The 23,866-nt window shown below is 44.2% G+C and overlaps 1 protein-coding gene across 12 annotated transcripts in view; it reads right to left on the reverse strand.

Moving 5' to 3' along the window:
- Positions 1–23,866, reverse strand: part of PKHD1 (polycystic kidney and hepatic disease 1 (autosomal recessive)) — a 275,429-nt gene that overhangs the window by 180,309 nt on the left and 71,254 nt on the right. For all 12 annotated transcript variants that reach the window (XR_001874451.1, XR_001874452.1, XR_001874453.1 and 9 more), the window contains one exon: positions 6,220–6,370. Coding sequence is in view for 9 of the 12 variants with exons in the window: in XM_017813106.1 (XP_017668595.1) it covers positions 6,220–6,370 (151 nt within the window). In the remaining 3 variants the exon portion in view is untranslated. The remainder of the gene's footprint in view (positions 1–6,219; positions 6,371–23,866) is intronic.

The following is a 23,866-nucleotide window of genomic DNA, read 5'->3' on the forward strand; positions in this document are numbered from 1 at the left end:
TTGTACCCAGTTGACTTGCACACATGATATTCCAATGAGCCATAAAAGTTGTTTGCATGCTGGACAATGGCTGAGCAAGATGCAAAGGCTAAATTTGTTATATTGGCTCCATCTCAAAGGGTGCTTGAACCAAGAGCCCAAAATTCATTCTCCACCTCCTTGAGAATATCTCTCTATGTTCACAGCACACAGGGACAGATCCCAAACTAGCTGTGAATTCAAATGTCCATATATTTCCACCAGGACATCACTAGCACACTAAGAAGTTCAGCTTGTATTCCAGCATTTTGTTGGATGGAGGCCTTAATCTGTCCCTGGGAGAGGAACCAGCAGCTGCTTCAGTGGCTCAGACAGAATTCATCTCCCAAGCCCGACAAGCCTTTGTTTTTTGGCTTGCTGTGCTCTCAGCCATCTGTTCAGATGGCACGTGCTCCCTGTGAGCTGATCAGGCTCTTCCCTAAGAACTCAGGAGACAGGCAAAGGCAATTCAGATTGACAGCCCAGAAGATGCTGCCACAGGTGTATCTGCTTCAAAGAAGTCCTTCTATTTTTCAGCTCTTAGATACATCTGAGATGCTTATCAACAGCTTAGATGGATTTGAAAAAGAAAAGCTGACTTGGTGGGGAAGAGGTACAGCCACTCCAAGATAGCTTTTAGTAGTTATGACATCACCTAGGATATAATGAAGGAACTTCTAGTGGGCCTGGTGGAGGCATCAGGTAAACACCACACATAGAGGTGTGATGGAAAAAAGAGGTCTTTTGGCTGTTATTTCCCAATTGACAGACAAGCATTAAGTGCACATTTGGAAGAAGTTCTTGGCTGTGAGGGTGGTGAGGCTCTGGTACAGGTTGCCCAGAGAAGCTGTGGCTGCCCCATCCCTGGAAGTGTCCAGCGCCAGGTTGGACAGGGCTTGGAGCAACCTGGGATAGTGGGAGGTGTCCCTGCCCGTGACAGGGGGTTGGAACTAGGTGATCTTTTAGGTCTTTTCCAACTCAAACCGTTCTATGATTCTGTGAGCCCCTCCGTCCATGACAGTGATTAGAGGAAGGAGATGATGCTGCCTCAGGTTTCAGCCTGGTCTCAGACAGAGCTGCATCAAGTTTCTTGGCCAGGATTAGTTTCCACAGATCTGTTCACTGTGCAGCATCCCAGAGGAGTCTCAAGAGCTGCTAAAGTTGCAGCAAATCAATTTAATTGGCAAGTGAGAGCCCTGGGAGTCCAATGTACATGCTGTAAGCCCATCTAAAACATGATGGCAAAGGAAACCTGCAGTCTATATCCAAACATGAACGAGGGTTCGAAGTTGGAGGAAAATCTGAAAAAAAACCACCCCTTAAATTGCTATGGATTCAGGGCTTTAAAAACTCTTCCTCCAGGAATGTCCACCTCTGTGAGATGCACTCTGCTGGATAACACTGAATTCCTGCAGCAAAATGTGCTAACAAATAAAGAACTGATGTCTTCCACTGTTTTTCCATGAAAACAGCTGGGATTTTAAAGCTCTGAGACTAATTATTGCCGGCTCACCGTAACAACGTAGGAAAATATCACACAGTGACAGAGAAAAATTGGGCTGACTTTTCTTCCTTTTAAATCTCAATTAAAAAATACATTGGATGAAATTTCCCATTAGCTGGTACTATTTGTACATCCCATGTTCTTCCTTTAATTAAAAAACATGCTTATTGCAATACTGCCAGAATCACTTTTACGGTATTTTAATTGTAATGTCTCTGCCTGATTAAAAAAAGAAAATATGAACTGGAAACTGCCTGTAAAAAAAAAAAAGTATCACAATGAACATCCTAAATGGGTTGATCAAAATGGCACAGAAAACACTGCGACACAAACAGGTTCCAACTGTACCTACTGGCAAGGGATTTTAAGGTGGATTTAAGGACTGGTTGATGCCACAGACAGGAAAACAGAAGGAAAAGCTTTTTCCTTCTTTCAGTGAATTTAAACCCAATCTTTATCAGCACTGACTGAAGCACTAGTTATTTGATAACTATTGAAGCAGGTGTATCAGGGAATATTGGCTGCTCTTTTTAAAAGCATCAGAGATGAGGAAAAGACAAGCAAAATCAATATCTGTGTTTCCCTTCCCCCAGATCTACTCACAGGATCCAGTTTAGCCACAGTCTGATCAGAGCATGGATGACAAGAAATTCAAAATATTCATAGAATCGTGGACTCATAGAACCGTAAAAACATTTGTGTTGGAAGGGACCTTAAAGAGCATCTTGTTTCAACCCCCTGCCATGGGCAGGGACACCCTTCGCTAGCCCAGGTTTCTCCAAGCCCCGTCCAACCTGGTCTTGAACACTTGCAGGGATGGGGCAGCCACAGCTTCTCTGGGCAACCTGTGCCAGGGTCTCACCATCCTCACAGGGAAGAATTTCTCCCTAATATCCAATCTAGCCCTGCCCTTCATCCCTTTGAAGCAATTCCCCTTGACCCATCACTTCATGTCCTTGTAAACAGTTCATCTCCAGATTTCATGTGGGCTTTCTTGATGGATAAGCATTGCTCCTGTGACGTGGGTTCAAAATCAGACAATAACTGACAATGTCAGGAGTATCTTTTTGGGGCTTCTCAGTTCCTTATATTGTTTCCTTGGATTTCATGGTTTGAAAAAAAAAAAAGCAAGGCTCAGGTTAGCTCAGGTCTATTGGGAACTGAGTGCACAGATTTTAGAGAAACCATAGATGAGGTGGGTCAGACCTTTCTGAAGACCTCAACCTGGAGTCTTCACCCATGGAAGAGGGAACTGGCACACTGGTTTCAGCAATGATACAAGTGATGGGGGATGGAAGAGCTGTGAGAAAGGGAAGTGATTGTCCCTCCTTACTTGGCACAGGTGAGGCCTCTCCTTGAGTCCTGTGCCCAGTTCTGTGCTTCTCACTTCAAGAAAGACATGGAGGTGCTGGAGCATGTCCAGAGAAGGGCAGTTGAGCTGGGGATGGATCTGGAGAGTCAGTCCTATGAGGAGTGGCTGAGGGAGCTGGGATTGTTTATCCTGGAGAAAAGGAGGCTCAGGGGGGACCTTCTCACTCTCCACAACTACCTGACAGGAGGTTGGAGAAAGGTGGACTTTGGCCTCTTCTCACGGGCAACAAGTGAGAGTATAAGAGGAAATGGCCTCAAGCTGTGCCAGAGGAGGCTCCAGTTGGACATCAGAAAGTATTTCTTCAGCATTCCAATGCTTGAAAGGGTTGTCAAGCACTGGAATGGGCTGCCCAGGGAGGTGGTGAAGTCACCATCCCTGGAAGTCTTCAGGGAATGACTAGGCTTAGTCACTCAGTGCTATGGTTTAGTTGACAAGATGGTGTTCAGTCAAAGGTTGGATTTGTAGGTTTTGGAGGTCTCCTCCAACCAAAATGATTCTTTAATTGAAACTGAGTCTTTTCTAGTACAAGGACCAAAGCAATCTTCTCTCTTAGGCCTGCAAGAGCAGCCATCTCAAAACTGCCATTGCAAAGACAACTGGCCAGTTGGGGATCTTCAAACCCGCAAGGGTATCCTGGCAATGACACTCTAAAATTCATCACCAAGGCACTCCTGAAAGACCAGGCAGAATTTTTTTTTTTTTTTTTTGTCTTCAGACCTCCCTAGACCACTCTAATTTCAGACAAAGGCAACAACACACGTCTGAGGTATCAACCCACCAAACACAAAGAAGTTCCCCTAGTGTAAGCCCTGTGCAAAGGAATTTCCATCTGTCCTGGGTTATCATAAATATTTCCATTCTTGTGATGTCGGGATTACAAAAATAACTGCAATCTGCTGAACACACAGAATTATCTCCAGTCTGTCTATCTTGTATCTCTTCCCCAATCAGTTTTGTCTGAGCTATTTCACAGCCTGACTATTAAACTTTCCACTGCTGATATTCATATGTTCATACTCTGCTTTTTGAGGAGGAGGGAGAAACTCCTGAGCCCTCATGGCAGTGAGCAGAACCTAGCTGCTTAATCCTATTTCTCCATTGCTTTGGCCTCCAGATCTTCTGCCCAGACAGTCTGGTCTCCACCAGAACAACTATATGTTTTCAGCTATATGTTAATACAGTCTAGAAAGAGTCACTTTGAGGCTACACATGAAGCTGGATGTCCTTGTTATAACACTCCTTTAAACAATTCCTACGGTGTTGAAATCATTACAAGGATGTACAAACAGGGGTAGTGTTCAAAGTCTTCATGGTGTCTTAAAAGAGAATTTCAAGAAATGGGTCTGTAATTGTGTTGGGTTTGCCAGATACAGCACCAGAAGATGGGCAGTATAGCATCACCAGAATCAGTAGCATTAAAGCTCTTTTTATTTTCAGCTTGAAAGTGCACAGATAGCCTGATGCTGAGTCATGAAAGCCAAAGTGAGCAGAGCTACAATTTAATCCCATTCTCCAGCTCCAACAAAATAAAACTCTCCAGCTAGGATAGGAATGGGATATTTCAGTTGAAGCACATATCTACACCCACCTACAGGTTAGATGTTTACTGTCATGTCCATCTTGTATCTGGGGAAAGTGGTCGATTATTTGACATGCTCACAGAGTCAGTAGTTTACGCTCTGAGGGGATCCCCTGTGATTCATCTATAAACAGGTATCTACAAATATCTAAGATGAATAAGTTTTTGGTGATGTGTGTTTCTGTCAGTACAGGAGCCTAAACAACTCTCCTGAGCTGGACAGCTTTAATAAGGGGAAGGAAGACTAGGAAAGATAAATCCCAGCCTCATTTCAGAGTAGATCTCAGCAGGTTTTGACATCAAATCTAACCAAGACTAAACAGCCAGAGCAATCATGGGGGTGTATGCAACAGGCAACTTCATAAAGCTCTGAAAAACAATCCCTGTGCAGGTTTCTGCTTCTAAAATGTTTGGTTCTTATGTATGGCACGTAGCAATGGAGAAATAATAACATCTTGAATATTTTAATGCTGCTTTCTTAACTGAATTGACATTATAAACCAAGTTTCTTGGAAAACACGATAAAGGGTAGGAATGATTTGAATGTCAGATGAACCAAAGCCATAAAGATACTGCTCCAGACTTCATTAAATTCAATCAGAGCTCTGGTAGCTTCATGAGTGCTGACTCATAGATCAAATGTGTCTGTGAGTAGGTCCAAAGTTCAAAGGGTTTCTGCTGCAGTATTGTGACCAAACTGTTTCACCTTTTTAATCTCAAAACCTCGCACTTGATTTTTAATTTTGTTTTTAAACAGGAATGATGTCTGGTGTAGCAATTCTTGAAAACCTCTGAACATAAGCTGAACAACTTTGATTTTTTATGGAAATGTTCTCACAGTAGAGAAAAACTTACAAAGTCTTTACTTTATAAAATGATCATTTGAAATCAGATTAAAATATAGTTGTTAGGTTCTTTATCATCATCTCAATGCAAGACTAGTATGTTTAATATAATTTTAATATAAAATCATTTTGACCCGCAAAGGTCCAGGTCCTTCAACATAAAAAAACTCCTGTTTTCATTTTTTGAGCTGTTTCAGCACAGGCTTAACTTTGAGCAAGCAATTTCACTAGCAGAGCTCATTCCCTTAATATCAAGCATATGCACAACAGTTTTCACAACCAGGGCCTAATTTCCAGAGGGGAATATTTCTGGCATGGAATTACAAGTAGTTTTAATTCTTACTTTGACAGAGACCCACAGAGATGTACCTGTCTCACACTTATTCTAGGTCTATGAGCAAGTACATGAACCTGGCAAACCCAGTGTTTTCCCCCATAACTCTTATTTACTGTCCACCAGCTGTGCTGTAGGATTTTGTATTATTAATTACACTTGGTGGTTGTGACCTGCAATTCTGTAACATCATTAATTTTGTAAAGGTGTTTGTGAGACACCTGCCTCGAAGATGCCAAACAGAACAGAGCTGATTATTGTTATCAGCAGTGCCATTATCACTGAACATTGCTCAGGACAGCAGCAATTTTGGTAGCTGGGGGAAAGAAACAGGGAGGGGGGGAAAGCCTTTCTACTCATATTGTTATTATGCCTCAAACAGCATAGGCGATGCCTTTTGCATATGGAATAATTAAATGCTTCCCCCATCCCCATCCTGTGTATCAAGAGGAAACTCAGCCTGACTGACCATCGATGTTTGGAGGTGGGGAATGGAAGGGGAGGTCACGGGCACTAAGAATTCCCAGCCCCGGATGAAGCAGAGCACCGAACCCCCCTTTCGCAGACCTTTGAGATGCAGCAGGTTGAGGACGCTGGTGCTCGTCCCCAACAGCAGCGTCCGGCCTCCTTCTATCGTGACGTTATCGCCATCTCGCGGCTGGTGGCCAGCAGGCCAGCTGGAGTCCTCGTCCCACTGGCCGCAAAACTGGAGGGCAAGCTGGAAAGAAAAAGATCCAGGGAAGTTCAAAGCTCACCCCCTTCCACCCTTCAAGGAGCCAACTTGCCCAGAGAAGTGCGGAGGAGATGCCAGTGCCGCGTTGTCCGGCGTGGTTTTGGCATCTCCTCTGCCGTGCTCTGGGCAAGCTGGCTTCCAGAGGGAACCCTGTGTAAGGCAAAGCAATAGAGGGATTGGGGTTGGAGAAGTTCTTGGCCTTCAGAAATGCCTGTCACAATTCAGGGGTTGCCCCTTGTCTCGTTCTGCTTTGGGGAATGAGGGGCTTTGCTGCAGGTCTGGCTGCAGAACGACCACAGGTTTGCCTGGTGTGTGTCTCTCTCTGCCTCCCAAAAAGCAGAACTGCACTGTTTTTTCCTGGCAATGTCATAAAAATAGCCTGAAGAGTTTGGAATTAAAACATCCTGCTAGACAGGCAGTATTTTGCTTCAGAGGATTTTTTTTCAAAGGCTCTCCTGCCACTCGCTCACATTGAGAGAGACATTCCTCCTTTCAAATACCTTTTTAGCTTTCTCAGCTTATCCAGTGTTATTATTGCCTCTGCTTTGATGGCTTGTACATCAGTTCCAAATAAAGCACTGAACAACTCAAGAACAGCAAAGAGACTGACTCACAACGAGCAATGGTAAAACGATGCCTGTGTGTTTCAAACCATGGCTCCTCCTCACCTCTAAACTTCAGGCATGCACTTTGCAGTGAAGGTTTCATAGAATCACAGAATGATTTGGGTTGGAAAGACCCCTAAAGATCATCTAGTTCCAACCCCCCTGCCAGTGGCAGGGACACCTTCCACTAGACCAGGTTGCTCAGGGTCCCATTTGGCAAATTTCTTGAGGAATACGTGAGTATTTTTGCATGGACATGTGTGCATAAGTGTGGACACAAACATCCATAACATATTATTTGGTCTCATATGTGAATTAGCAAGAACATCCTCAACTCATTCAAGGTGGAGGGGGAAACCAGACATAGAAATATTTGTGGTCCTCACTGGGTTGTGCTAATATGAAACAGCAGTGGAAAGAATAACCTCAATGCTACAGCAAAATTACTCCATTTTCAAATTGAGCACATCATGTGCATTAAAGCTCTTGCTCTGGATCTGCAGAGGTTTAGGTGAATCAATACTGATGGGGTTATTCTTTTTTACTGTGCTTTTGTCAGTTTTAGCTTTATGTTCCTAGTGTTTTATACAACATTTCCGACAGCACTGTCCCTGAGCAACCTGTTCCAGAGGAAGGTGTCCCTGCCCGTGGCAGGGGGTTGGAACAAGATGATCCATAAGGTACCTTCAAACTTTAGAATGGTATAAGTTTCTAAAGTTCTATGGATCTAATTATTTACACCAGGGAAGGGGTGATGGTTCCCTAGCTAAATGATACAACTGGTTGATGTCCATGCCAGGTGGATGCTGCTATTTTTTACCCTCTGACACGTTCCATGATTACCCTACAAAGGAAATTTATTTGGTTCAGTTCAGACTGAATCCTGGAACTACACTGACACACACACAGTGAAAACATCTAGGGAGCTAAATGTCTGGTGTCAGAGGGAATGAACCACTTCATAATTACAGAAGTACAGATAAGCCTTCACACCCGTACATAGCTGCTACAGAGAGTACAATTTCTCCAATTTCTACAATTGCTAAGTATAATAGGACTAGTTTCATTTCATTAGTTGTAAACATATAATTATATATTTCAGAGATTTAGGATGAAATTCCAGCTGAAAGGATAGATATCTGTATCCACTTCCTTTCCAGAGAGGCTGTGAATTACTCTTCGGTGACAGTGCTTTGAACTAGATTGTATACCATATACAAGGGGATACCACAGATTCACTGAAAAGCAGCTAGTTAAACTTGGTTTTGTCCCAGAGCAGGGGACAGAGGAGAGCACACTTCATGGAAAGGTGCATATTTCTCAGATACACTGCTTATCAAGCCAACTGTAGCACAGTATTACATATTCCATACCTTCCCGTCTGGCACAAACACTGCCAATGCCACCAGCAAAACACTGCATGATGCAGTTGTAAATGGGGGGATCCACCAGAAAAATTTGGTTGAGAAGGCTTGTTGAATGTCTTAAAGTCACTCTGACATCCCTCTAGACACATAGAACCCTTCAGTTAATCCTAAGGGGAAAGCAAGACCATAAGGAATATACCAGACTGCTCTTGTTAGCACCAAAAACTTAGGAAGCTGTTGATGGAAGCCTTGCAAGAGTTAAGAAGAATAAACTCTTCTTCATATTGTGATTTTTTCCAATGATGTTTCCCCTTTCTAAATATAAAACACTCTAATTCTTGATTTAAGCTTCTCTGCATACAATATCTGTGTTTAAGCTCTTGCTGAATTTCTGCTGTCATCTCTTAGAAGGTCCTGTATCCATTCAGTCCCACCAACACCCTCTGACATAAAAGCCTCAGTGCTCACCTATGGCAGTATAACTGTAGAATCACAGAATGGTTTGGGTTGGAAGGGACCTTCAAGATCATTTTGTTCCAACCCTCTGCCTTGGGCCGGGACACCTTCCACTATCCCAGGTTGCTCCAAGCCCTGTCCAACTTGGCCTTGGACGCTTCCAGGGGTGGGACAGCCACAGCTTCTCTGGGCAACCTGTGACAAGTCCTCACCACCCTCACAGTCAACAATTCCTTCCCAATATCCCATCTAACCCTGCCCTCTGGCAGTGGGAAGCCACTCACTCTTGTCCTGTCCCTCCAGGCCCTTGTCCAAAGTCCCTCTTCAGCTCTCTTGGTGATTCTTTAGGCACTGGAAGGGGCTCTCAGGTCTCCCTGGATTCTTCTCTTCTCCAGGTGAACACCTCCAGCTCTCCCAGCCTGTCTCCAGAGCAGAGGGGCTCCAGCCCTTGGAGCATCTCCGTGGCCTCTAGACTGGCTCCAGCAGATCCACATCCTTCTTACATTGGGAGCCCCATTGTAAGAGCTGAATGCAGGACCCCTGCTGGAAAAGTATCTAACTTCCCTCATCTAGGAAACTAAGAACCATTAACCATCTTAAGAATGCAACTCATAAAATATACAAATATCGTGCATCAAGTGCCCTGTTATCAAGATGATGCATTTGTCCTCAGTAAGAAGCAGTCCCTACACCATCAGCCTAAGCAAAGACAGATGTTTTTGCTCAAAAGAAAGTTTACTACCCAAAAAATGATAACATAGAGGGAGAAAATGGGTTGATTAAGGTCATAAAAGTCTCTGCTGTTCCACTCAGTCCATACCCAAAGGTTTCCAGTGAGAAGATGCCTGGCCCAGTTCACTGCCACATGCACCACCTCCCTGCACATCCTTCATGTGATTTCTGATTTGTATTATTCCTTTTTTTTTTTTTCAATAAAAGTAAACAGATGAACACCAGCTAATAACAAAAGACCAAGAGCTGTTTATAATCACTTGTACCATCCTTGCACTATCATGGAGAGAATAGATCTAAAGAATCTTTCCCAAGAGGGAAAAGATGGTTTGTTCAAGGAATGCACTTTAAATCACCACAGCATGGAGGAATGTACAGAGAGGATAGAGGGAAGGCAGCTCTGTGGGGATTGAAAGACAGCAAACAATTTTATTTGGTGACCCTTCTCCTGCAGTCCTACACCCTTCCCCAGGATGAAAGAACACATCCTTAAGATCCTTGAAAGAAGAAGGAGTGGTCTAATGCAAAATTAGTGAAATGACCACGTGCCCTCATTCACCAGTACTTTTCCCTGGACCTTGTGAATCCCATGTGATTACTCTGCCTGTTTTCTGTGAGAAAAGCACAGTGCCATCTCCAACTGCAATGGAATTTTTCAGTTCCTTTTCTGAATGGTGGTAGTGGTTATGCCCAGTTCCCTTTAAGCAGCCCATGGTGAAATAACATGAACTAACACATAAACTAATTGCATATCTCTCATAAAGCAGGGTGGGTGACAGAGTCACAGCTCTGGAAACCCACACTCTCATCTGGCCCTTCTAGTTTCCCTCCTGTCTAGTCTAGTTGACCTGTTATCAATATGGGATTGGTTGTAGCCCATACTGACCCTACAGACACCAAATACCACCGTCTCTGTGTGTTGACATGGGGGACTTTGCTGCCCTGCAGTCTGAACACACTCTTAGGGCCACTGGGATGGACCAACTCAGCTGAGACCCCAAAGAAAAAAGACTGAGACAACCATTTCATCTCTCAAAGGACTGTATGGCCATGATGTAAACCTGTTCATCATGAAGAGACCTCAGAACATTTTCCTCTGCCTGCAACTGAGCAGGATAAGAGTGTGTCCCTCACTGTTTTTTTCATAGAAGAAAAACCTCATTCTTTTTCCATTTTCCCCCCTCTTTGGCACACAGTATTTGACCTCTGGTGTTTAATTTAAATAGTTCTCAGTCAGACTGAGGAGCAGCAGCAGCTGCAAGCATCAGGGTCATGGCTGAGTGCCCATTCCACGCGTGCTTGGTGAATGAACCAGGAGGAACCTGCAGAGCCAAGGAAAGCTGCGTGTCAGCCACTGGGCATTTTCCTCCTGTGCTTTTCCCAGCTTCAGGAAAAATGACAGGAAGCTTGAAATTCAGGATGGGAGAAAGAGGAGCTGGCATAAAACAAACACTGAATGGTGAAGCTGGAGCTGGCTGAAGGCAGCTGCTGCAGTGAGGAGGCAGCTTCACACTCTAGCTTTTTACTCTGGTAACAGAGTTGGGAAGATGACTTGGAGGAAAGAGAGTTTATGAGACCATAACACCTCTGCAGTCAGGGTGTCACTGTCAGAGCTCACATTTGAACATGAGCTATTTCAACTGGATTTCATAGGAGGAGTGAGACCACAAATGTACTGCGGTCCTGCAAGGTTTGTGAAAATCAGTAGCTAAATTGAGGCAAGAGACCTTTTCGGTGCTTTTCCCAAGTAAACAAGTATAACATGAACTGAACACTTAAAATGGTCACCCAGACTTTGGCAGGATGTGTCCTCACATCACACATCCACAGTAAACCCACCCTGGCAACATTTCACATTTTGAATCCAGCACAGCAGATGACACTAACTCAGTAGGGAACCAAACATGCAAAATATGGGCAGAAAGCACGGGTAGGTGGGGAATCACCAGCACTGGGAATCCCTAAGGAGCCAGTTGTTCTTCCAGGCACATCAAAGAGCAGAAGGACCAGGGAGGGGATCTGACCTGAAAATTCAACAAGCAGAGTCCTGCAATACCTTTCCAGCTCTGACATCTATTTGGAGTGTGTCATGCACACACCAAATTGTATTCACTAGGAAAAGCTTCTTCACCCAGAGAGTAGCTGGGCACTGGGACAGGCTTCCCAGGGAAGTGGTCACAGCCACAAGCCTGACAGAGTTCAAGAAACATTTGGACAACACTCTGGGGCATGTGGTGGGATTGTTGTCCTGTGAAGGGCCTGGAGTTGGACTCGATGCTGGTGGGTCCCTTCGAACTCAGAATATACCATGATTATACACACAACCACAAGGCCACACCTTGTGTAGCAGGCCCACAGCTTGTGTATAACACAGTTAAATTGTGGGGGGTATCAACTCCTTCTCAGTTAGGCCTCTAAAACAACGAATGAATTACGGAAAGGTGAAAAAACGTTCTCATGGCATGGAATAAATGATGCACAATCTCCTTGCAATTCAGCACATTACATCCTTCCTCCCTGCTGCACCCTTTTTTTTTTTTCCATTTTCAGGCAGATTTCTCTCCATTTTATGTTTTTTAGCTGCTGCTGTTGTCAGCCAGCCTGGGGTTGCCTTTATGTCAGCCTTTGGGGACACAATCTCTCAGTATCACTTTCTCAGCTTGTGCCTGTGACTACCAAGGCTCAGAAACAGCAGCAGCCACTGCAACAAATGAATAAAGAACAGTGATACACTTGCGTTCCCACACCGGCTGGCAAACAATTCACAAATGGGAAGGATACCAAAATGCAAGATTTGGGCTTAAAAGGGTTGAGAAACCCCTGTTTAGACAACGTATAGGTAATTTGATCACACTTTGTGGTAACTTTACAATTTGTTTAATTAAGTGGGGTTTGTTTAGAGTACAGTCCTGAAAAAGGACTGCAACAACTGTTAGAGACACCAAGACAGAAAACAAAGACATTTTAAAATAAAACAAATAAAAAGTGATATAGTTAAACACAGGTTCTGCTTCCTGCTGTGCTCAATATTTTCCCTTATTCCCTAGAAATTAGGAAGAAATTCTTTACTGTGAGGCCCTGGCACAGGCTGCCCAGAAAAGCTGTGGCTGCCCCATCCCTGTCAGTGTCCAAGGCCATGTTGGATGGGTCTTGGAGCAACGTTGGTCTAGTGGAAGGTGCTCCTGCCCATGGCAGGGGAGTTGGAACGAGATGCTCTTTGAGGTCACTTCCAACCCAATCCAGTCTGCGATTCCATGATTCCGGGTTGTGGGTTCCAGGTGAGGATTACCTGGAGGGAAACCTGAAATCAGCAGGGGTTTCCCACCAACTTCACCCCTGGCAGCCAGATTTATACTTTCCCCCACACACATCCTACAGGACACAGAGCACAGTGCGGCTCCTGCGATCTCCAGCAGGAGGAATGTTCATTCCTCCGGGAGTGCATGGCCAGGAACGAGCAAAGGTTTGGAGCGGCGCCGACAAAGCCAAGATTGACACCCACGAGGGCAGCCTTTCCTTGGTGCTGACAGATTGCCATTTAACCAGCAAGTTCCGAGAGCAAGTGTTCCTGTCCTCAGTCACCACGGAGAGACAAGGTTAACATTTCAAGTGATGGAGTGCAGCGGATATTTCCCCATGCCACAGACCCAGGACTCCACACCACATTTGAAAACACTTTAATTTCAGTGATGGATACGGGGAGCTCACTTGCCAGGCTGTGAACTCTTGACAGCTCCTCAGTTTAATACATCAGGAAAAGATTTACGCCCCCTCACCCAACTCCCATCCACCTGAAGGAAAGAAAAACGTATATTTGGAGGAGACAAAAGAGGAGGGGAGGTATTTTATTATGCTAGATGTCTTTTACAAGGGAAGTATTTTCAGCCATCTGCTCTAATTATTCCTCCTGTATTGGCCACCATCTTCATGCAACAATAGAAATAATTATCTCCTCAAGGGCAGAAAAAAATATTTACAGAAACAAACAAAAGTTGATTATTTTTAGCTCCTAGGGAAAAAAGAAACAAGCTACTTCTTAATGAAGGAGCAATTAGGAAGGTGGGTAGAACATCTATAATTAAACCAGACAAATTGGTGCAGGCTCCTCCCTCCTACACACACTTGAAAGGGATGCAAATGCATGTTATTTGCTACAGTCAGTGGAGTTAACAAGGAAAACACTGCCCAGTGCTCAAAGAAGCTAAACCTGTCTCTTGGCATCACCATCTGTCTTTCCTGCCTGTCACACCTCTAACCCTTTGACAAATTAGCTGAGAAATGCTCACCACAGCCATAAAATTATAGAATTTCAGTTGGCATGGGTAGGTCTTCCTCTGTATAACCAGTATCCCTGAGCCAAGAATCATAGGAAACTCTCTCATCCTGCTGCTGTAAGAAGAGTCTTCTGCCTGCACTTCACAGCTCAGTGCAAAAAATGTGCTTTTTTTCTACATAAACCAAAACCAAAAGAGGAATTTTGCAACAATCTTTTAATTCCCAGTACTGAATAAGAATTTTGCTAACAGAGAGAATAAAGGCATATATGCAGCTTCATTGGAAAGATGGAATGGGGTCATCCCAAAGAGAACAGAAAATACCTTACATTGTGCAAAAAGTATAAACAGCTAGAAAAAAATATTCTCTCTACCAGCAGCACAGTGCAACATCTTACTTTGTAGACAAATATATGGATTTAGAGTGTCACATGGAAAAAAAATACGATTTAACTGGCTGTACTATGAAATCAATGAATAGATAGACTGAAGCTGGTCAAGGAACAGGTTGCCCAGTGAAGTGGTGGAATCGTTATCCCTGGAAGTGTTCAAAAAGCATGTAGATGTGGCACCTGGGGACATGGATTAGTGGTGGACCTGGCAGTGCTGGGTTAATGGTTGGACTCTATGATCTTGGAGGTCATTTCCAACCTAAATGATTCCATGATTTTTAAGGCTAATAATGAATGCAGAGATTCCCAAGTCTCCAAGCAGTCTTAGGAGAGAGGGTACGACATTCATTACAGGAGCACAGCAAACAACTACCAGGAAAGAGCTGCAAACCAGCACACTGTGAACCCTTCTTTACCCAAGAAACTTCCCTCCCAATCCAAAAAGGCCAATTTCCACTACAGAAAAACAAACAAGCCAGACTGAGTTATCATTTTTTTGCAGGGTTTCTCTTACTCGTGCAGCAATTCCAGAGAAGCTGCCTTCAAACATTTAAGTAGCCTGTACTGAGTTTCTTTGGAAATCAGAGTGCCAAAGCAGTCTAGTGGATGTTACAATATCCTCAGCAACCCCTTAAAGGACTTTCATCCACGTGCACATCACTACAGTACTCCAGCTTTGCCATTGATTGAGGCAATTCCAAGCTGGATGTGAGAGAGTAGAAAGTGAAAGGAGAGCCTCTGGAGAAGTTTGCAATGGAAAATCTACTTCCATCCTCTTAGCAAAAGCACCACATTCACCTTTATAATTTGGGTTTAATAGAATATCCTGAGTCAGAAGGGACCTACAAGGATCATCAGTCCAACTCCTGGCCCTGCTCAGCACTCCCCAATAATCCCACCCTGTCCCTGAGAGCATTGTCCAAACGCTCCTTGAGCTCTGTCAGCCTTGGTGCTGTGACCACTGCCCTGGGGAGCCTGTTCAGTGTCTGACTCTGGGAAAAGAACCTTTTCCTGATGTCCAACCTAAACCTCCCCCAAGGTTCTGGTACCATCTGGGAAAGCCTTTGAAAGAAAAATGTGGCAAAACAGGGATCTTGTTTCAACTTTCCTGATTTCTCCTGATCTTCCCTCAAAGATGGGACAGTCTCTTAGCTTCCAGGATTTCGTCAGCTTTAAACCTTGAGAAATTCCTCACCCACTTCAATTCCATGTGATGATGGTCCTGAAAATAACATGATCTGATCGCTGAGGTCCTTCTTTTCTGAGTGCCAGTGTTACAACAGTCCCTGTTGCCAGTTTACCACTGAGTTAATAGGGTTGTGGTTTTTAGATGTTGGTACAACATGCCTTAACAAAACAGTGATGAATTTTACTAATGATCCAAAGACATGAATGGAAGATGTCCCTTAAATTCATGTCATAGCAGAGACCACCCCTGGGTAACCCTGCTGAGCATACAATGGTAGTCAAACTGGGCAACAAAGGTAAATAGATAATGGGACCATCTTCTTCTAGTTTCTGAAACAAATGTTTTTGAAAAAATGGCAGGAATGGTTGTGCTTGAATCACAAATCACTAAGGAATTAGTCTTACACATATTAAAACAAACAAACAAACAAACAAAACCACCCCCAAAAACAACCAGAAGGAGAAAAGATATGCAGAGAACTATACACTGTGAAAAAAATGAATAATTTATGCCAAAAGACAACATTATTCCAAAGAAGACTGGAAGTAACTGTAGCTATGAATAAGCCAGGGCTGGAAATGATCAGAATGCTTCTGACTATCCATGCACTGAGAGTTTGTAACAGGTTTCCAGAGGAGGTAGGAGATCAAACTCGGTTTTCCCTTATGAATTAACATGCTTGAAATGATTGCCTGGGATAGAACAAGCCTGGAACATAACCCAACAAACCATTTCTAAGTCCACCAGATGATATTTTTATTCCTATCTGCATTATCTGCTGCTATGTAATTTCTCTTTACTCCTTACTCCAGCTTTAAAATGCAGGTGGTATTATCCTACTTAAGAGGGCCACATAACAGATCCTTAATTAAAGCCTCCTACAAACATTGAAACAACCAGGATCAGGGCTGGGCATGTGGCTGGACATGAAGTGCACTATTCAATATCCCTATTTTTAATTGAGACTGGCTGTACCCTGACTTGGAAAAATAATCTTTTCTCTTCTTTTTCGTATTCATTTTAATTTTAACTGTCCTAAAGGAATCTTTCCAGCTTCTGTTGAGTTACACAGGCACAAGAAGGGCAGAATCTGGCTCGGCATGTTCTCCATGGGACTGATGAATGACCCCAGTCTCTCCCCAACTATTACAGGATAAATCTGTTTACACACAAAAAATTGACCTGGGCTGGTAAGGTGGGACTAGAACCGGGAAACTGGCACGTCCCAGAGGTAAAAATGCATTTGCAGCCAACAGCATTAGTAACTCAAGACCATAAACAAGCCACAGTGTCATTAATTACTCAGACAGGGGCAGCCACAGAAGCAGTGAGAAGACCCAAAAGCCAACTGTAAATAGTTCATCGAGCTGATTAGTTCAGAAAAAAAATGAGTGGGCAGTTTTGGAGGTCAAAGCCCATGGCACAAGTCAGTCTCAGGCCAATTTGCAACTGGACGATGGCATGAGAAACAGCTTAATTCTTGTAAAAAAAATGAAGAAAAAAATCCCAAACATAAAACCAGCAAAACCTCTCAAAAAAACAACAACCAAAAAAAAAAAAAAAAAAGGCTTTTCCAGCAGGGGAGTAATCAACTGCAATTTCCAGGCACAGAAGGTAAAGTTCTTTGCACCAGAGGTATTTAATTAAGGAGATGGAGGATTAGTTAGATCTGATGGTGCTTTCGTAAGGAGGGCCCTGAAAAGACACTGCCATTGTTGGGGGTTGAATATCCCATGTGTAGCTCGAGTCATCTTCCTACACACAGGCAACAAAGCTCCCCCAAATTCAAGGTAAAATCCCAAGCACTGGAGGGATATGAACACTATTAATCCACTCCATAATTAAACAAACCATGAGACCCCTGGGAAAGTCCTCGTCTAATTACCACACTCACATGGGTACCAAAGTGTTGCTTTTGGGTCTCTCAGGGTCTTTTGAGGGTTACACTGGCAGTTCAATCCTAAAATCAGAAATCTCAACTTCAAATACTGAGGAAACCACCCCAGAAGCAAAGGAAGTGTCTTGGAGCACATGAAGAGCCCTGCTTCACAAAATGCAGTTTTTCTGTGTGGTGACTCCTACTTAATTCACAAGAATCTTCTCTTATGTTCATTTATGACCTGATATTCAGAGATGGATTTTTTCTGTGGAAACTATCCCAGTGCAGAGTTTTAAGTCTAACTAGACTTAAAATCCTATGTGTGTAAATACACTGGGGAATTCAGTGCAACCTTCCAGTTTGGATCCAACACAACTGCTTTTCCCTTTCCAGAGCAGAGTTGAAGAGCACATATAATTTAGACATCTCCCTAAACCAGTGATTTCTCAAACGATGGAGGGTTTCTGAGACAAATTAAAAACAGCAATTTAATGGTAATGAGAAAATTGCAACATCAAGTTGTTTACACAAGCAGGATCACCAAGCTTGGTGACTGTGTCAGCCTCTGCAGTGCTCACTGTGCAAATATTGTCTCACAATTGAATGATCTTGAGTTACACTGACTAATCTGAGAGCAAACATTGCAAATGCAAAGATTAGCTTAACAATTTTCCAACCACCTGCAGGAAAAGAAATCAAATTACGCGATTATGTGCCAGCAAGAAGGATTTCTGAATGGGCACTACAGTAAATGGAGTGGGAAGAATGGGGCTGGTCCACCCCAATAGCGTCAGTGAAAGCTGATGATGGGTTTTTTGGATAAGGCAGAAAGATAAACAGAATCACAAAGTGTTTGCGTAGAAAAGGACCTCTGTAGATCATCTAGTTCAATCCTCCTGCCAAGACAGGATCACCTGAAACAGGTGACACTGGAACACAGCCAGGTGGGTTTGGAATGTCTCCAGAGAGGGAGGCTCCAAGACCACCCTCAGCAGCCTGTTCCAGTGCTCTGCCACCCTCAATGTAAAGAAGTTCTTCCTCATGTTGAGCTGGAACTTTTGGTGGTTTAGAACCCTTTGTAAGAGTCCCAAAAACAGCTGAGAAGGTCAGGGCACTGGTGTGGGATCCAACCCCTTTAAGACAGCTCCAATGGGAATATGGGGAATACAAACCATCTCAACTGCAAGCCTGGCCTGGAGGGGGTCTGCAGTGATTTACCAGGCAAAGACTGGGAAGTGCTGTGAAGAGGAAAAGCACTGTGTGTAGACTACAACTTGGTATGTCCCATGCATAAAATAAAGCAGAAAGAGAGCAAAACCACACAATCCAAGGATAAACATTTTTACTGCCTTGGTGCATCCACATCTCCACAGCCAAAGCAGCAGGGCCATTGAAGGGACAGCTACTGGGCACAACCATCAACTCAGGGTGGGATGTGATACAGACCAGCAGTGTCCAAAGTTACCCCTCTCCAAAATCTGCACCCTTACTCCAGTGCAGTGTCCTGAGCAGAGATAGAGAAGTTACTAAAGTCTTCACTTCATCTGTCTGAAGGGAAGTCCTGAAGGAGATTAGAGGTTAGAAATTATCTTTTTCAACCTTAATGGCTCTGTGATTCTGTGATTCTGACTGCCTTGGCACACTTTAGTTATAACCATCACCCTCAGCACTTGGAGCCAGGGGCTGCCATCCAGCTACTGAAAACAACACAGATAACTTGAGGGAAACAGTGTAGGAGAGGGTGTTCTTAACAGCAGGGTGGTGCAAGCCTCAGGTCAGAATCTGTCCCTCAAAGCTGCATCTGCATCACAGGGATAATAGCAAGTGTAACATGAGTGTAAAGGGCTTGGCCAGCAGCAGAGGCACAGTCAGTTCTCTTAGGTGCATCATAAGAATGGGAATGGTTTGGGTTGGAAGAGACCTTAAAGATCATCTCATTCCAATCCCCTTCCATGAACTGGGACACCTTCCACTATCCCAGGTTGCTCCAAGCCCCATCCAACATGGTCTTGGACGCTTACAGGGATGGGGTAGCCATAACCTCTCTGGACAACCTATTCCAGGGCCTCACCACCCTCACAGGGAAGAATTTCTTCCTAATATCTAATCTAAACCTGCTCTATTTCAGTTGGAAGCCATTCCCCCTCGTCCTGTCACTCCATGCCCGTGTGAAAAGTCCCTCTCCAGCCTTTCTGTAAGACTCCTTTAGGTACTGAAAGGATCATTTCCCCTTGCTTACGTTGTACTACAGGGATGAAGGATTTGGGTCTCCCAGCAACTACTGAGACCGTCCTGCTCCTGCAGAAGTGTGTGGCAGTGGCCAGCAGTGCTGGTGTCAGACTTCTGCAGTGGAGAGAACCCTGAACCTGCCCCTCAGGTAAAGAGTTTCCCCCTGCACAGCTGTTATTTCAGTAATGTGAGCTTTTTAAACAGCTCAGCCCAATCTGCGAGCTTTCAGAGCCCGCTTTCAAACCCAATGTCCTGTTTAGTTTTAGCACATCAACAACATGCTGCCTTAGCCTATCTGTGTGCATTATCTGCTGCCATAATGTATCATGGACTGAACTACAGCATCATTACAGGTAAGTGCTCAGGTTTAAATGCAAACATAATTGCATAATGTGGTACAGCCAGGAAGAATAATGCAGGAAATAGAGCCAGCTCCATCTGATAGTGCAATCTGACTGGAACGCCGGCCGTTCGGATCAAAGGCACAGCCCAGACGGGGCAACCAAGAATAAAAGTGCTTTGTGGTATCTTTATTGTCATCTTCAAAAACACTTATCTGCCACAAAGGTAAAAAGGTGAAGATGGGACTCATACAGAAAAGGTCACATAAGCAATAGGGTAACACTGGGTTAGGAGGGTTAGGAAGATGTCACGCCTTAGCAAAGGCTACCTTTGCCCTGTCACTCCAAGCTGAATTTGGCAATTCCTAATGAGAATCTGAGCATTAAGTGGCATTTAGAAGACTGGGAATACCCATTTCCCTGCAGTCAGGGGTGTCAGTTTAATTGTGATAAATCCAGATGAAGTCTCAGACCCTACTGTGCAAGGAGCTGCACAAACAAGGGAGAACATTCCTGACACAAGACGCGTTCCACATGAGAACATGTCTGCAGCAGATATGTACACTTTAATACATTTATTTTATATAGCTAAAAATAGAACTGATTCTCAGTGGAACAGTGCTTTCATCTATTTAATTTATTTTCTTGTTTCGGTAGTTTGAGCTCACAGTGTCAGCAGGGGTGCAGACAGCACCGCAACACAAGTCAGATGGCAGCTGAAGTCAATTTAGTGCACTATGTACTGAATGAGAATGCCTCTGCTGGAGAGAGCATCACACACACCATGGGACAGTAGCCACCCTTGTAATTTCAAGAGGTTTTAGCCCAAACTTCATTCAAACCAGACAAGATGAGAGTTAGCATGAGAGACAACAGCTCGACCAACACACTTCACTCTCAACTGAGGAGCCTTGGAGCTGAAAGCACAAACTGCTGCTGTTTGAGCTGTAAAGCCACTCCTCTGTCTCAAAGGGCTATGACAGCTCATCTTCGTTGGAAATGCAGATCCCCTGCAATAATGTGCACTCCATGGCTTTCACTGCTGCCCTGCCAGATTTGTCTGTCCTTAAATCTATTGTCAGGATGTAAAATCCAGGGCCTCTTTACCCAAAAATCCCTGATGGTGCATCCTTAACCCAGTATCTGAATGCACTCAAGTGCTAAGGGATGCAGATGTGTGCCTGGTACCATATTCCAAAGGCAGATTTAATTTTGGGAAGAGATGGGCACTGCACTAGTGCACATACCCAAATGAGGATGTATGTCCAGATGAGGATGTATGTCCAGAAGGAGGATGTGCCTCGGTTCAAACACAAAAAGCCCCATCCACTGCGAGCTCGGAACACTTGGAGGAACTTTCCCAAAATTGTTACCCCATTGTACCTGCCTTCGAGTCCCTCAGGTATCTGGCAGTCCAGAAACTGCCTCTTCCAGACCTGAAAATGAACACTGGCTTGGGGCCATGTCAGTGACCAGCATTTGCAGTCCTTTCTGCATGGAAAATCCCAATTTCTGCAACATTCCCTGGGCAATCACAACTTTAAAGCCGCGTTTTTACCTCCAGTGGCTCCATTCCCTGGTGCACCCCAACAGGACTCCCAAAAAGTCACTGCAGAGCAACATGGACTGCCCAACTTCTTCTGAAACTGTTCATTTCAGGGTATCACAGAATCATAGAATGGTTTGGGTTGGAAGGGACCTTAAAGACCATCTCATTCCAACCCCCTTCCACAGACAGAGACACCTTGCACTATCCCAGGTTGCTCCAAGCCCCATCCAACCTGGCCTTTTAACACTTCCAAGGATGGGGCAGCCTCAGCTTTTCTGGGTAACCCCAGGGCCTCACCACTCTTCCAGGGAAGAATTTCTTCCTAATATCTGATCTAAACCTACCATAGAAAGGTCCATACTGCCTTGCTGTGTCTGCCCTCATGGGTTTGCTGGTGAGCTCAGGGAAAATCTTTCTTCAACACTGAAAGCAAAAACTGCACATTCCACTCACCCAACACAGGTTAAGGCAGGAGGAAAAACAGCAAATAAATGTGAATTGCAGAATGTAAGGGAAGGAATGTGTGTGAAAGAGGGAGAACCATAACACCTAAGTGAGTGAAGTTGAGCCTGACCCTTGATCAGAATCCCAGACCCTAAAAGGATGTGTGAAAGCAGGAAAACAAATCAACAAGAAAAACAGCAATCCCTTTCCTCAATTTTATTTGAGGAAGTTCAAATTTACCCAGCCCCTCACAAACTGTCTTTGGCTAAAATCACCACTAACGAGCTCTGACACTTGAAATTTAACTGAATATGAGCTAACAGCTCCCAGCCCTCCACCACCCATGGAGTTAACTGGGAATATTTTGTTAAAGCCATGGACGGGGCTAAACTGACTCTTTATTGAGAAGACACAGCGTTCACGGGGAAATGTTTATTGCATCCACTTCACCTGATGCTTCCCTGCCCTGGCACGTCTGCTTTTCTTCTCAGGGACCACAGAGCCCTCAGTCCCCTCCACCCCTTCCAATCGCTGGGGTAATTATTTGCTGGTTTTTACGAGGTTGCCTTACGATCCCTTAATGAAGTCCTTTGCTCTGAAGCTATTCAGGAGGACAGATTGGACACGAGGGGCTTCCACTTAGGGAGCTGCCAATCAGGGGAAGGTGCCCAGCATTTAGCAGGCAGTTGTTAAGTCAGTCTATCACCCGGCTATTACAGGCTCATCATGAAAACAGCTTGCTTTTAGTGGCAATCACATAAAATTAACCCTTTCCTTAAAGACAAAAGGAAGCCTCCAGTAGATTCTTTGTTGCCCAATGTTTGAACACTGGATTTCCCTCATGCTGCAGAATTATTTTTTTTTTAATTTATTAATAAACACTCTATAGACTTAAATACTACAGCATTTTTTTTGTCCTTTAACTGTACACCCAGTTCACATTTTTAGTCTAAGCTAAACCTTGTGAGCAACAGTAACAAAATCAGAAAAAAATATCAAACTTTAAAAAACCCAACACAACAAATACTATTTGTCCTGACTCTACTCTTTACTCTAAACTCTGTGCAGGGAAGAGATCACTACACAAGACAATTATCTTTCCATCACTGCCAGTGCTTTATTACAAGACCAAACTTTTCAGGCTTTTGTTGTCCTCAGGATTTATCCACTTTTTTTTCAAAGAAGAAAAACGTAACTTTGTCCTCCTCCCACACACTTTATCCAAGGCGTCTTCTCATTTCTTGTGGATTGGATGGGACACCTGACACTACCCTCATGGTTAGAGGGCAGGCCAGGTGCCAAACTCAGAGCTTTAGAGTTACTTCCTTATAGAAGGTCTGTAACCCAGCACCCACTTCACTAAATGCCATAAACAACAGAGGCATCACACAGGGTTCAGGCATAGCCTCCAACCTCACAGAAACATTGTAGAGGCAGAAAGAGGAGATCCTGCTGCTCTGCAACTCATGGCTCACAATAACCAGCCCATCTGAGGTCCTGCCCCATATCCTGCCAGTGCTTACCCAAAAGAGCCAATGTCCCTGAGGATTTGTTGGCCCTGTGTACATGCAGCAAGTTTTTCTTCTCCGTAAAAATCTGTGAATAAGCCACTGGTAACTAGGAGTGACTTGAAGGAACACAGAGCCACCATGACACCTGACCCATACCAACACATGTGCAGGCTCAGCATTTTGAAAGATTAAATAGCAGCGAGACATCATCTCCATCCATGGTCCAACAACATCAAGGGCCCCTCCAATGTTCCCACTCTGGCCAACACGGCACTACTGAAGTCCCCCAACTTTCAAATAAAGGGTAACCACATGCCCAGTCTTTGCTAGGCTCCAGAAATATTTGGGTAGTGTTTGGAGGTAGGACAATGACTCTGCTACACCAAAAACTCCTGTGGGGACCATCAAGCTCATGGTGTTGTTCTGTTTGGGACTGGGGAGAGGAAACAAGCCAGATGGTGATGCAGAGTCCTGTACTAGTGACACAAGTGTCTGAAAGGCCACATCTGTATC

This window comes from Lepidothrix coronata, unplaced genomic scaffold, assembly GCF_001604755.1.
Source record: "Lepidothrix coronata isolate B3197 unplaced genomic scaffold, Lepidothrix_coronata-1.0 Scaffold39, whole genome shotgun sequence".
In the NCBI taxonomy this organism is placed as follows: Eukaryota; Metazoa; Chordata; class Aves; order Passeriformes; family Pipridae; genus Lepidothrix; species Lepidothrix coronata.